Source organism: Mesocricetus auratus, unplaced genomic scaffold, assembly GCF_017639785.1.
Source record: "Mesocricetus auratus isolate SY011 unplaced genomic scaffold, BCM_Maur_2.0 Super-Scaffold_100028, whole genome shotgun sequence".
NCBI classification, from domain to species: Eukaryota; Metazoa; Chordata; class Mammalia; order Rodentia; family Cricetidae; genus Mesocricetus; species Mesocricetus auratus.
Window position 1 is genome coordinate 10,980,976 of NW_024429209.1, and position 15,678 is coordinate 10,996,653.

Here is a 15,678-nt window from a genome sequence, read left to right on the forward strand (position 1 = left end):
CAACTGAGGGCAATCTCTCAGTGTCCCCTTACTTTCCCAAACTCAGTGGATCGGGCGAAGGCTGGAGATTAATTCAATACACCTTCTCCTTAGAAAGTGATCTCTCAGGCAAAAGCCTGGAGATTTGACCATTCAATTTTACTGTTAGAAGTTGAGGTACCTGTTTTTAAATCTTTTCTTTTCCAAGGCTCTCCTCTCCTGAGTCGTCTTTCTGGCTGATCTTTCCCAGTCTTTCTAAGTCTCTCTGGATCTCAGTGGGACCTCCAATTGTGGCGCCCGCCCCACAAGCAACTCCAAGGTATTAGGAAAAAAAGACCAGACATCCACTTGTTTTTACTAAGCGAATACATGTGTTGCCTTTGTTGCTGACAGAGAGAGAGAGTGAGTGAGAGAGAGAGGAGAGAGAGAAAGAGAGAGAGTGTGTGTGTGTTTGTGTGTGTGTGTGTTACAAGTGCTAAAAGAGAGAGAGAGAGATCCCTTGTAGGAGGGAGCAGTCTTATATACAGGCTTACAGCACAGTGGAAAAACCAAGGTGGAAGAGAGGTGTTTTCCTTGTGTTAGATGTTGTCAGATGGTCAAGGCCAGGGCAGGATGCTAGGACTAGAAAACAGGATGGACTTGTTGACTGACTGACCAGTGACTCACAGAGACCCTGTGGGGCCTGGGGCCCAACAGATTATTCATCTTTGGAATGTTCACTATAACATAATGCTTTGAAATTCCCATAGCAGTAGTTCTCAACCTGGATGTCATGATCCCTTTGAGGACTCAACGACCCTTTCACAGGGGTCTCATATTAGGTATTTATGACTCATAGCAGTAGCACAATTACAATTATGAGGTAGTAATGAAAGTAATTTTATGGTTGAGTGTCAGCACAGCATGAGGATCTATATTAAAGGGAAGGTTGAGAACCTTTGACCTAGAGGAAACCTTGGGAAAGACACTTCAGGCTGTAGGCATAGGCAACAATTTTCTGAAGACTCCAGTAGTTCAGGACATAAAGGAAAGAATCAACAGATGGCCTTGAATTTGGAAGCTCTGGCACAGCCAAGGGAACAAGGGTAGAACAAAGGAACAACTCAAAGGTTGGGAGGGAGTCCCTCCAGGCTGCTCCTCTGACAAGAGATTAGTTTACAGACCGTACCAGGACATGAAGGACCAAAAACTCAAACACCAGAAGGCACATGCTTTCCTGCCCCAGGGCCCAATTCCTTCCACCCCGCCAAATCAAGTACTAGATTTGTTAGGACTCTTTGTTCTGACAAATAGACTTGTGTTTGTGAGTTTAAATTCCATGCAGATAGTAGGGACAACCATATGATGGCTTCCGGGAGTGAGGAAAATGTTGCAGGTGGAGGGTCCTTTCCTCTGAGAACCCAAAAGAACAACTAGGCTGTTGGGCAGGGATAGGAAGAGGAAGGGGCGGTGGGGGGGTCTCTGATTGTTGGGGCACTGGCAATAGTGAGAAATGCTCTTGGTTGGGAAAATCACTGTTTATGTATTCCTTCTCAGTTTTAACAAGGCCCAAACTGCAGCCCTGCCTGAAGCATCCAACCAGCACACAGTGCAAACACTCCTGCAAGGTACACTCTGACTGTGGAGATGAGTTTCATCGCTGCTGTCATGCCGACTGTGGCAATGTCTGCATGCACCTGGAAGAGTCAGGTACGGTCGGCAAAGCACTTTCCCCCTTCATGCAGTTTATACAAAGACCATGGAAACGCTTACTGTGGGAAGACAGAGATAATGGCACTGTACCTTTCATATCACACATGCAATCCCATTTGAGGACCCCCACTTCTGCATCCTGGTGGCAGGCACCCCTCTCCACTTGCAGATCAACCTGATTTTGCCAAGCCCCAGAGAATCTGACATCCATGTCTGTTCTCAGTGGGTTATCACCCATAGGAGAAGCCACACATGGGCATCTCTTAAAGTGCAAAACCCAATCCTGCCCCTGTCTGTGTCTTTACACATTTGACTACTAATGGCCTGTCCCTCTCTCCTCTATGGGGTGTAAAGTTAAACTGTAAAATCACCAGTGTGTGCCCATGGTTGTACCATAAATCATCATCGAGAACTCTAGCTACATGGGAAGTCTTGGAAGAACACAAAACAACCTCCTGTTAGACCATTCTCTTGAATGGGGTGGGGGTGGGAGTGAGGGTGCCCAGAACAGTGTTTCCTCTGCCTACGGACTCCTCTTGGAGTTATTCACCAGCAGCCTTATGTCCTTCCCAAACCAGCTGTTCCAGGAACATGGACCCTCCCTTTGACTATAGTTCCAGGAGTGTCTGATGCCCCAACTACTTCCTCTGACCCCACCCCTTCCCCACTCCGCAGCTCCTGCCTCCTGGTTTGGATTTTTCCTACATTTCCACCCTTTAGAGTTCACCAAGAATCATAGAGCTACTTATCTCTGTGTATTGATGTAACGTAAAAGAGAAAGCTATTCCACGTGTGTTGGTTGCTTTTTTGGCCAGTGAGGACACTGTCACTCTGAATTCACCATACCACAATGCGCCCCTTCTTAGATTATCTCAGGCCCTAGATCCTAGTAGGTCCCCACAAGCTACTTCTGCTTTTTATTAGCCCATGGAAACAAAATCTTACTTAAAGATGGCAATACCAAAGACTTAGAACTGACATTCTAAATAAGTTCTCCTCTTAAACAGTACCTGATTTGTCACTGTGATTCATTCATTCATTTTGGGATTTTCAAGAGTCTTTTCAAATGTAAGTAAAGGCTACAGAAAGAATAAAAAACATTCAGAGAGTTATCAAGAACATACAGCTGAAGATTGTGTCCAAATCCATTTTACATGAGTGGAGGTGTCACTAGGTGTCACTGTTGGTATATAGACTAAGGAAGGGTAAAGTCATGAGATTGAGCAGGTAGAAGTCAGAAAGCAGTGACGAGAAGGGACCAAGGGGTCAGTGCCTTGACATGTGGGGTGGAGTTCCGCGGGGTGGGGCGTTAAGGTAGAAGAAATGCTTTGCTTTACCCCACAGGGTGAGATGGAAATGGGACACAGCAGAGTGAAGTCATAAACATAGAATGGGGTGGGAAGGGTGTGGGTGAGGAGCAAGACAGCTGCAGTCAAAGCACTGATATCCTTCCTCCTCCTGCTCCTGGCCAACAGCAGACAAAGCCTTTAGTAAGGTGGAAGAGCACTCTGGGTACTAAGCTGTGCACTACACAAGCTTGCGCCAAGCCTTCATTCGTGTTGCTCTTGTCACATGAATCTGCAAGTCTCAGTGGGGTTCCCATGGCTACAGCCTACTTCTGGGAACTGATTGTGGCTCCCTCTCAGTTTGTTAGGGCCTTTTATTTTCCTTATTACATTTCAATGTCACTTCCTGTCTGTGCCCAGCCATCTCAGTTCCTGTCTGTCTGTACAGACCTCCAGACCTCTATGGCTAGCTAGTGGCTAGCTCCATCCTCTGATCTTCAGACAAGCTTTATTTGCACAAGCAAGACACCACCACACAGCATGGCATCAGATATGCAGAAAATTCAGACAGGCAGGCCTTACTCAGAGGCTGTACCCTGAGCTGTGCTCCTGGGTCACTCACCTGGGAACACAGCAAGGAGGAAACCTCCTCTCTGAGGCCAGAGGCCCTGATCCACCTCAAACATTGCAGCATCTAGGTATTTCAGGTTCCTCCTCACCGATGCTGAGCCTCTCCTGCACAGGGAGCCTTGGGGGAAAGACCATGATCAAAACCAACGTAGACATCTTTAGAGGCAGGTGGACAGTGAGTGCTGGCCCTCCCAGGAATCTAACCTATTACTAAGCATCTTTCCAGGCCGTGGCCCAACACTCTAGGAGACAATATAAAAAGAAACAGCATTGGGCTTGAGAGATGCCTCTGGGGTTAAGAGTATGTCCTGTTCTCCCCGAGGATTCCAGTTTGGCTGCCAGGATCCATGTTGGGAGGTGTATAACTGCCTGTAACTACAGTAGCAGGGGATCCAGCACCCTCTTCTCCACGAGCACCTACACACATGTGTCATACACACTCACATGCACAGAAGTAATCATAAAAAGAAGCATTGCTTGCGGGGGTCATATAGAGAGGAACTGTCTACCCCTGTCTGGAACTCTTCCATTAATTAACCAGGGCCTTGAGTGTCTCTCTGGTCCTTCCAGCCTTCCAGTGTTCTCGGGTTTGGTCCCCACCTCCTCCCAGCTTCTTTTCTGCCATTCCTCTCGCTTCTCTCTTGTCTACTCTGTAGAACTTTTCAGCTGCCTCTTGCTACTGTCACTGCTGTCACAGATGCCATCACTGGGCTCTGCTACCTCTCTCGTGCCTCCTCCCGCTGTAGTTGCCATGACAACTCCAGTTCCTGGCTCCTGTCACCCCCACACCACTGCCCCCTCTGTGGTTCCGCCCCTGCTGCTCCTCTGTTGCCTGCTGTCACTTACATCTTTGTGTTACCAGCGTGGTGTGCTCTAATGGTAGGTATCAAAGTAAACAAGAGAAGGCCTCTGTGGATTGAAGAGAAGGCTCAGCAGTTAAGAGAAACAGCTGTTCTTGCAAGAAGACAGGAGTTTGGTTCCCAGCACTCACAAGCCTGCTCACTCTGCTGCTCTCCTCTGGCCCTGACAGGAACTGCATGCATGTGGTACACAGATAGCAGAGCAGGCAAAATAACAGACACATAACTGTTGTGGGATTCCTGCCTGGGTCCTATTGCCGCTTTAGCACCCCAATAACACACGGGACATTGTATTAATTATAAATCTCTTGGACATTTGCTATGGTTACTAATCCGATAGCTCTGACTTAATCATTGACCCATAATCACCATTTTGTATTTTTATAAGGACTTATCTTTTCGAGAACGCCAGACTCGGGTTTTCTTCTCCTCCAGGAATCACATCGTGAAGACTTTCTTCACTACATTTTCCGGGTCCCACCTATCTTGCTTCCCTATTGGCCAACAGTGCTTTTTTGACATATACACAGACTTCCCCATCATCCCTTCTTTTCTGTCTAAATAAAAAGAAAGGTTCTAACTTTAACATAGTCAAACTATATATAACAGAACAGTTATCAAGCAAGAACTATAGTTACAATATTTAGTTCATTAACATTTAGTAAGATTTAAAGATAGTATTTTACCATCTATCCTATCTTTCTGAGTCTAAAGTCTTATATGTAATGTATCTTATCATAATTAGGGAAAACTATCATTATAACTATCTGTCTTTAACTCCATCAAAGGATGGATAATATATAAACACTAGAATTGACAGAGACATCTGGCTACCTGGACAGTCACCCGAAATTCCTCTGTAATGTTAGGGCATCCATCTTCAGCCCATAGGCCACAGTGTGTCTCTCAACAAACCAGGACATTTTAAACTGCCCACCTGCATTGGCAGTTTGTCAGTCATTTTTCTGTGTCCTGCAGAATGTCTGGCATACTCTTGCATGAAGCAGGAAACCTATAGGACTGTCCAACTTCAGCAGTCACTCTCCTGTTGGTCCTGCATGTCCAGCTTGTACAGCAGAGGTCAAACAGTTCAGGCAAGAACAGTTTCTTGTCAAAATGGCTAATCTTGCCATGTTGAAAGTAAACTCCATAATGAGTTTCTTCAATGCCCATCTTCCTCTCAGTCATAATTGGTGTGCCAGGAGCAGACATTTCTCATTGTCAAGAACAACCCTAAACCATTTTAAATGTCATTTTCTGAAGGTATTTGAAAAGTTTGAAGACTATCTATCTACCTCAAATATATCTCTGTATATCTAGATAACCTAACTAACCTAACAATAAGTTTTGACTGTTATAAGTAACTATAATCTGTATTTAATTATTCATTATGTTTTAAAAGATCAGTATAAACATGATACTTAAACAAGAGGAGAAATATACATATCACAAAATTGGCCTTAAATTTGTATCAATAAATGAAAATCCACACAAAACAATTTCTATACCATAATCTCCCTTTTACCTTTAAAAAGAGTTGGTTGTGATCATTAATCTTTTATAAGCAACCCCATTTAAATAGAAACAAAAATGTATAAACAATATTTGGGAATTTGTGCGTTGTTCATTCCAAACTGCTTCCTGCTAGATGGAGGTGCAGCCCATACCGTGAGGATCATGACAAAACCTAGAAACCTAGCCAGGACCTTATTTTTTGTAGTCTGCAAGGTTGCATTGTCCCAGCTGTTTCAGATGCTGGACTGCCTGGACATTGCTTCAGGGAGCCTTGCTTCATCAAACCATAGAAGTCTGGAAGGAATCCACAGCTTTCCAATATCTGTGGAAACAAAAGCAGAAATTCCTTTTCCAAGTAAGCTGTCCTTATACTTAAATTTTGAAGTCAAGGCATTTTTAAAATACATAAGCTGGATTAATTAGTAGCATTTATAATCAAGTGTATTTTAGCAGTTGTTGCTCCTTCCTTAGCAATTGAACAACTGAAAGACAGTAGTATACAGTATCCAGACTCTGTATTTTCCTCTTTACATGGCTTTTTATTACACTCCTTTTTTTACTTTCATTTCTCTGTGGAAATCTGTCTGCCTCTGCCTCTGGAGTGCTGAGCTTAAAGGTGTGCCTGCCACCACCACCTAGCCAATTTCTCTCTGTATTTTTTTAAACCACTTCATCTGGTTTCTTTTTCTCTTCCAAGCCTACGTATATTTTTAAACACACTATAAACATTTAGAGGTTTTACTTCATCTGAATCTGACTTTACATGTTTTTCTCGCCATGTGTCTGTTATCTGCTAAGCAACATTGCTAAAGTTAAAATGGAAACAGCCGCTGGCTTCCCAACTTGGCGGGCATGAGTTTGCTGCCAGAATTGGGAGCTGTGCTCACCACCTTGGTCTATGCTGCCATCAAGCAGCATGTTGCCTGCTTGGAGATGTGGTCACCGCCACTGCCAGCTGCTAATACACGCCACTCAATTGCTAACAGAGCCTCTTTAAAAAGCCATGAAGTTTTTCCACTTATGCTGAGTCAGGAAACCTCCCTTAAAGGAGCCGAGTGAGTCTCTGCTTGTCTCAAGCAAAACAGAGCTCACCTGAGAAAAATACTACTACCAAGAAGCTGTGTTTGCCTCTGTTCTTTTAATTGTAAAATCCCTTTTTAAGCTTTTGTCAAGTTATAAGTGGAAGTTTTTAATACCCACGTTGTCGGCACCATGTTGTTGTGGGATTCCTGCCTGGGTCCTGTTGCCGCTTTAACCCCCAAATAACACATGGGACACTGCATTAATTATAAATCTGTGGGCCATTTGCTATGGTATCTAATCAGCTAGCTCTAGTCACCAATATATATTTTTATAAGGACTTATCTTTTTCAGAACACCAGACTTGGGTTCTCTCCTACAGGGATCACATCGCCACGACTCTCTTCACAACATTTCCCAGAATCCTCCTCGACTCCTAGTTCCACATATCTTGCTTCCCTATTGGCCAACAGTACTTTATTTATATATACACAGAAGGACTTTCCCCCATCACATGACTTTAATTAATTAATTGAATTTTAAAAAGAGCACCCAAGAGAAGCCTAACTGGGCCCAAGGCTGCAAAACCAGAAGGAAAGACACAGGAGGACAGCACGTGGAGTTTCAGCCTGTTTAAAACCCTGAAAAGGGTGTTCTTACTGCAGGCCCTGTGACAGTGAGACAGTGAAGATGCGTGTTTACCACCTTTCTGTTTACATCATTGACAACAGCTGCCCTGATAGGTCACTGGGGCCAGCCCCTCCCCCTGGCCTAGGGGGAAACTGTTACAGAGGAAGTTCAGCATGAACTCTTGAACAGAATTGTGTCTGGAGTGACAGCTTCAGGAGCTGGAGTTGTGGTAAGATAGCACACACACACTCACACACACTCACAGACACTCACACAAACGCATGCGCACACACACACTCACAAACAAACATACACTCACAAACACACACACTCACATATACTTGCACACACTCACATAAACTCACACACCAGCATGCACACACACACTCACATACACTCACACACACTCACATTGAAAGACCCCAGGCGGGGGACTTTCACGGGAGGGAGACCCGAACCCAAGGAGCAACGAGACCACAAGCTTGGATGCAACAGCAAGAGGCTTTATTGATAATACACGGGTACCCGGGGCATCTCAGTCTCGGGAACTGAGAGCCCCGAGCTGGGGACTCAGGGGTCCTTTTATAGCAAAAAGCGCAGTACAGAAGCGAGAAGCCTAGTTACGGGACCCTGATTGGGCAATGTAAATGAGGCCGGGGCTCAGAACGAGGGCAATTGAGGTTTCTCTCAGAACTCAAGTCTCGGCCTTGGCCCTATCTGAGGAACAATAGGTCTCTGTGCTTGCCCAATCTTGCTGGGCTGGCCATCTGGTCACAGAAGACACCCAAAGCCCATGTCCTTGGGCAGAGCTCCCTTCTGATAAAAAAATGACTATTCGGCTGAGCTGTGGGGGAAAGGAATTTTCCATGAGCCTCAGCTTGCCTGTGTAGGCTGGGCCAGGGTCTTTCAACATATACTCACACACCAGCATGCGCACACACACACACACACACACACACACACACACACACACACACACACACACACACCATGATAAAAGCACAGGCAACAAAAGCAAGAATTGACAAATGAGATAATCTCAAGCTTAAAGCTCCTCACTGCTCTGATAGGCTCATCACTTGTCTTTGATGACTGTTGACTGATTTTGGGTTTCGGTGTGGTTCAACCTTTTCTGCCACCATTCAATGGGTGAATTCTTCAGACGTACAGAGATTCAGGGTGGTACCAAGTACTTGAACTCAAAAGCTGCTGTCAGCAAAGGAAGCCCCAAAGCAAAGAAGTACCTTGCAGAGTGGGAGGAAATACTTGACAATACTGAACCTGGTAACGGGCTAATACCTACAGATCCCACCAAGATATGCAGAGACTCGCTGGAGAGATGGCTCAGTGGTTAAGAGCACTGGCTGCTCTCCCAGAGAATCCTAGTTTGATCCTCAGCACCACGAGGTAGCTCACAACCATATGTAACTCCAGACCTAGAGATCCAATGCCCACTTCTGATCTCCACAGGCACCAGGCATGAAAATGACACACGGAAGTGCACACAGAGAAGACACCCACACACATATCATAAAGAAATAAATACAATTTAAAGATACCCAAAGAAAGATGGCTTGGTGGCACACACTTGAAATCCCAGCATCCAGGAGGCTGAGGCAGGTGGACTGTGAGCTTAATGCTACCCTGGACTACACAGCAAGATCTTGTCTACAAAGTAAAACAAAAGACCAAAGCAAAACAAGACAAGAACAAAAGTCCCAAACTATGAGATACATTTAAAGCTATAGAAAATATTTACTATGTGCATTACATTAAAACTATTCACAAATTAGGGCCTGGAGAGATGTCTCAGAACAACACAGAGGACCTGAGCTCAGTTTCCAACATCCATGTCAGCTGACTCACAAGTCCCTTTAGTTCCAGCTCCAAGGGCTCAGATGCCCTCTTCTGGCCTCCATAGGCACTGCACCTATGTGGTGCTCATAAACAAATGCAAGCATCAGACCCCCAGGAAGCCAAGTTACAGGGGATTGTGAGCTGCTTTGTGGGTGCTGGGAACCAAACCCAGGTCCTCTGCAAAGCAGTGTGTGGTGTGAATGAGAATGTACTCTCTGGATTATGTATCTGAAGACTTGGTCGCCCATTGCTGGTGTTGTTTGGGATGTTTTGGGGAGGTATGGCCTTGATGAAGCAAGTGTGTCACTGCTCAGAACAGTAGACTTGGAGAGTTTGTGGCCTCATCCTGCTACCAGCTATCTTTGTCTGCTTGAGGACCATGACTGAAGATGTGATCTTTCAGCTTCATGGTGCTCCCACATGCCTGCAGCTGGCTGCCATTCCTTCCTGTCATGGACTCCTATCTCTCTGGAGCCATAACTCAAAATAAACTACATCTTCCATAAGTTGCCTTTGGCCATGGTGTTTTATCACAGCTACAGAAAAGTAGTAACTATATATATATATATATTATAAGCAATAAATGCTAATTAATCCCTGAGCCATCACTCCAGCTGCCAAGTCTAGGTGTTACATTTGTGTGCCAATACTTATGTCTGATCTCTCTTGGATGAGAAATTTTCCCCTGGCATGAAGCCCACAGGGACACTGTCAGGATGACACTATCAATGGAGAAATGAATAGGACGGCACTTTACAAAGACATCCCACGGTGCTGCAGAGAAACAGACTCACAGACCTTTCACTCCCACAGCCACCCAGGCTTCTGAGTCTGTTGCAGAAGGGACTCAGGTGGGGGTGCACGTTGTTCTAGCAGCAAGAAGAAAAGCAGCAACCAGGCCCAAGGTCCTTAAGATCTGAGATGTATCTGACCCAATTGGAGGCAGGAGCAAAGTCCCAATCACTGACATTTATTCCTCTCAACTTGCCCTGTGTGCAGACGCTCCCCTCTCCTTGGGACTGAGAACAGAGCGTCACCAGCCAAAGGATTATCAGCGTCTCTCACTGAGAACATCGTCAGAGGTAGGCAAAGATCAGAGTCTGGGAGTGTAAGTGAGCCTATGGACACTGATTTGGGGATTGCTTTAACCAGTGGTTCTCAATCTTCCTAATGTTGCAACCCTTAAGTGTAGCTCCTCACGTTGTGGTGACCTCCTGCCATGAAATTATTACATTGCAACTTCATAAATATTTTTGTTCCTGTCATGAATCATAATGTAAATATGTGACATGCAGGATGGTAAAGGGGTCAAGACCCACAGGCAGAGAAACAGTAGGGTTTCTTGGTGTTCCAATAGGATGGAATACCCACGGTAGGATGAGATCTTAGTCTATTAACATAAAACTCAACGAAGTTGGTAAACGTGCCATGTCCATGTGAGAGAAAGACCTTTTGTTAAAAGACCTTCACTGAGCTGGGCGTTGGTGGCGCACGCCTTTAATCCCAGCACTTGGGAGGCAGAGGCAGGCGGATCTCTGTGAGTTCGAGGCCAGCATGGTCTACAAAGTGAGTTCCAGGACAGTCTCCAAAAACAATACAGAGAAACCCTGTCTCGAAAAAAAAACCAAAAAAAAAAAAAAAAGACCTTCACTGAACTATTTAGAAATGAGAACAATGAATCAAATCGACTCTTTCGTTGTGACATTTCCATACACACATAAAACTCCATCTTGCTCTCTTTAGTTTTGAGACATGGTCTCACTATGCAGCTCTGGCTGTCCTGAAACTCCCTATATAGACCAGGCTGTCTTCGAACTCACAGAGATCTGCTTGTCTCTGCTTCTTGAGTGCTAGGATTAAAGGCATGTGCCAGCACTCCTGGATGTAATTTTTTGTTATTTAAATTCTGCAATAGTCTATATGTAGATTTTGTAAATTATCTTTTAATTAAGGAAAGAAAGAACATACAACAAATATTTTCTTTAGCAGAGGGAAAAAGTGAGGCACTTCATAGCTATGGTTTGGCCAAGGTGGAGGTCAGATGCTATCTAGTGGAGGGGGAGGCTTCTAACTAGAAGACTGAATATAAAAAAAAACATAAGCATATCCTCTTGGTTCACACCTTTATTTCCCAACTGATATGTTTGATCTCCAGCAGCCCTGGGAAGAAAAAAAAAAAGAGTCTCCAGACACTTCCGGTCAGCATCATGAGGCCCTCTCTGCTCCCGATTGTGGTGTTCCTCTGCATGCTGCTGTTGCCTGCCCGGGGAGGGAAGAAGACTTATTCTCGTAGGTAGTGAGGACGCCCTGAGAGCCAGGGCCAGGCAGGTGCTCACTTTGGAACAAGCGAGTGGGTGTCATGTGAACCAGGGTCGGGGCTGTGCTCACTTCCCGACAAGGCAGTGGGTGTTGTGCTGGCATTTTGATTCAGGTGCTCCTTCCCAGACCAGCTGTTGCAGAATGTGAGAAATCCTCCGTCTGGGAAACTTCCCAAACAACAGCATTCATAATACACCCGAGCAGTGAAGAGAATATTTCCCAGTCCCTCTGAGGATCGAGAGCCAATACAGAACTCCCCCCTCCAAACTTACAGAAGTTCTGTGGTTCCTTTCATGAGAACCAAATGGGTATTTATTAAAGAAACTCGAGAGTACATACATCTTTTAGAAAGCGAAAAAGCGCCAGAGACCTTAGTGGAGGATCAGTGGAGGAAGCAGATCGAGACCTGAGGACTTGGAGAGAGGCGACTGAAGAGGTTCAGTGGGTAAAGCATGGTCAGGAAAGCCTGAGGACCAGGGTTTGAACCTTGGAACCCACATAAATACGGAAGAAGGGAGCCAATGCTACAGAACTGTGGCCTGTCCTCCACGTGTGTCATGGAACAGTCAGACAGGAAGGAGTACAGAGAAAACCTGGTTCAAGCCAGGCACGATTGAGCATGCCTGTAATCCCAGCACTTGGGAGGTGGAAGCAGGAGTTTGGGGGCATCTTTAGCTTTATGTGAGCTCAAGGATAGCCTAGGCTACATGAGAGCCAAACTCAAAAACAAAACTGAACTGAAGGCGAGGATGTAATCATTTCACTATACCCGAGATAAACGATAAATGGGTGTTTATTGGGGACCAATTACACAGAAAAATACTAACAACCATGGGATCTCTTCTCTGCCCTTCCTACGGATCCTCTGACCCACCAAAAAGAAAGAGCAAAGGAAAGCCATGCCTCAAACTTCCCCCTTTCCACTTCTGTCTGCCTGATGCCACGCCCAACGGGGTGTGGCCACCTTTACAAGTTCACTGCAAGACTGCTACACAAAACCAGAAAGCTTATTCAGACTCTGTCTACCTGAGACAGGTATTGTGATGAAGGCAGTAGATATCTCAGACTTTATCACTTGTTAAATCAATCTATATTTTATAAATGGGCACATGCATGTTGGGGATATACAGAATCTGTTAAGTCCTATGGCAGCTGAGGTAATGAATTCAGTGGAGAGCCTGTGAAATCAGGACCAAACAGATGACATCACGGTGAGGGAACACAGAAGATAGACACCATGACGGGGATATGAGACCCTGACTCTGGGAGGAAGCTCAGACCTCAGAAAGGGCTTGTCTTACAATGTCTGCCTGTGGGACTCTATTAGCCTCTTGTCATTTCATTTCCATTTCAGAGGGAGAGCTGTTACTTGAGGAGTGCTGGGGACAGCCAAAAGCTAATGATTGTACCAAGAGGTGTTCTCGAACTTTCAAATGTGTACACAGAAATCACACATGCTGCTGGACCTACTGTGGTAACATCTGTGCAGAAAATGGGGTGAGCTGCAGATGTGTGTGGTGGCCATTGTCTTCACTGATGGCACCCTCTGCATCAGACTGTTATTTCTCAACAGAAGACAAAGTCTGCCAAATCTGAGACACACAAGACACACACACAGACAAACACACACACAGAGACCCACACAGACACACACACACACAGACAAACACACACACAGACACACACACAGAGACCCACACACAGACAAACACACACAGAGACCCACACACAGACACACACACACACAGACCCACACACACACACACACACACACACAGACACACACACAGAGACCCACACACAGACAAACATACACAGAGACCCACACACAGAGAAGCACTCACACACAGAGACTCACATACAGACACTCACACACAGAGACCCACACACAGAGAAGAACTCACACACAGAGACCCACATACCGACACTCACACACAGACACCCACACACAGACAAACACACACACACACAGACCCACACACAGACAAGCACTCACACACACAGAGAGGCCCACACACAGACAAACACTCACACACACACACAGAGACCCACACACAGAGAAGCACTCACACACAGAGACCCACATACAGACACTCACACACAGAGACCCACACACAGAGAAGAACTCACACACAGAGACCCACATACCGACACTCACACACAGACACCCACACACAGACAAACACACACACACACAGACCCACACACAGACAAGCACTCACACACACAGAGAGGCCCACACACAGACAAACACTCACACACACACACAGAGACCCACACACAGAGAAGCACTGACACACAGAGACCCACATACATACAAACACTCACACAGAGACCCACATACAGACACTCACACAGAGAGACCCACACACAGACAAGCACTCACACACACAGAGACCCACACACAGACAAGAACTCACACCCATAGAGACCCACACACAGGCAAATACTCACACACACACAGAGACCCACACACAGACAAGCACTCACATACATACAGAAAGGCAGACACAGACATATATAGACATAGCTAGATACACCCAGACACACACAGACATACATAGACTCATCCACATACCCCTCCCATAGACATGTATAGATAATACAATAGACAGACAGACAGACATATTAATTATGTACTACATAGACTTACATAAACATATCCACACACCCAAACATGTATAGACAAACACATACAGACACATACACACAAACATACACTTACACCACTCCCCCTACAGACAGAACCACACACACACACACAAACACACACAGATACATACCCACCATACACACAGGGATACATACACAAAGACACACCCAGACAAAGAGCAACATACAAACAGTCAGACATAGACATTCATACAGATACACACACACACACACACACACACACACACACACACACGGAGGAAGCAAGGGAGGGAGGAAAGGAGGGAGAAAGGGAGGGAAAAAGAAGGAGGGGGAGGGCTGAGGAAAGGGAGAGAAAGAGCTAGAAAGAAATGTCCTCCAAACAGGGAAAGCAATTCGATGGTACATCACAGTTTTTTGTGTGTGGCTTTTTTTATGTTGTGGTTGCTGTTTTGGAGGGGGGCATCTCTGTGTAGCCCTGACTGTCCTGCAACTCAAGACGATTATCAGGCTGGCCTCAAGCTCACAGAGATCTGCCTGCCTCTGCCTCCCAAGTGCTAGGGTGAAGGCGTGCCTCTTTTAAATACCTATTTCCCAATCCGTCTGCATTTGTAATCGTTGACTCCATCAATAGACTTCTCTGGGGTTACACTGGGCTCAGCCAGATTTCTCAGTGTCTGGAAGTGGACAGGTTATGGTGCTGGTTATAGGATGTGTCAGCCAGTGGGAACCAGACTACAGCTTGAGGATGAACGCTTGTTTGTCAGAAACCTGTTTCTCTCAGAGTCTAAACTTTCTCTTTTTACAGAAGTTTTTTGAGAGAAAGAAATGAGCCTGCCTTCTCGCTGGCCCAGCCTCACGAGAGCTCGCGGATGGTTAGACTTCAGAGAGAGGCTGCACACTTACGATTGGAAACACTGTGTTTATGGTGGGTAAGGTCAACATACTGGAAAAATAAACCACTTGCTCACAGTTGGCTTCAGTGATCCATTCCTTTCCTCCTCTTCACATCTCTCCACTCTTCTCCCTGAACATCTTGCTTTAAAATGGTTTATGCTTTTACAATTTCACATCATATATCATATTATTTGATCAAAGTCCCCTTACTACTGACTTACAAACTCTCCATTCCCATCAAAACCCTTCTTTCAAAGTCCTTCTCTTACTCTTTGATTTTTGAGACAGGGTTTCTCTGTATAGCTTTGAGCCTGTCCTGGAACTCACTGTGTAGACCACGTTGACCTGAAACTCACAGAGAC

General features: G+C 45.5%; 1 protein-coding gene across 2 annotated transcripts; it reads left to right on the forward strand.

Annotated features, from left to right (window-relative positions):
• The first annotated feature begins 807 nt into the window (after window positions 1–807).
• Window positions 808–15,391, forward strand: LOC121134535 (protein WFDC11-like). Of its 2 annotated transcripts, none has more exons than XM_040733019.1 (6): window positions 808–1,088; window positions 1,516–1,668; window positions 10,469–10,551; window positions 11,628–11,758; window positions 13,143–13,285; window positions 15,228–15,391. In XM_040733019.1, the coding sequence occupies exons 4-6, from the start codon at window positions 11,677–11,679 to the stop codon at window positions 15,249–15,251; spliced, it is 249 nt and encodes an 82-aa protein (XP_040588953.1). In that variant the 5' UTR covers window positions 808–1,088; window positions 1,516–1,668; window positions 10,469–10,551; window positions 11,628–11,676; the 3' UTR covers window positions 15,252–15,391. The 2 variants fall into 2 exon arrangements, with proteins under 2 accessions (XP_040588953.1, XP_040588952.1); XM_040733018.1 differs by having other exon boundaries at window positions 809–1,088; window positions 11,625–11,758.
• The last annotated feature ends 287 nt before the right edge of the window (window positions 15,392–15,678 follow it).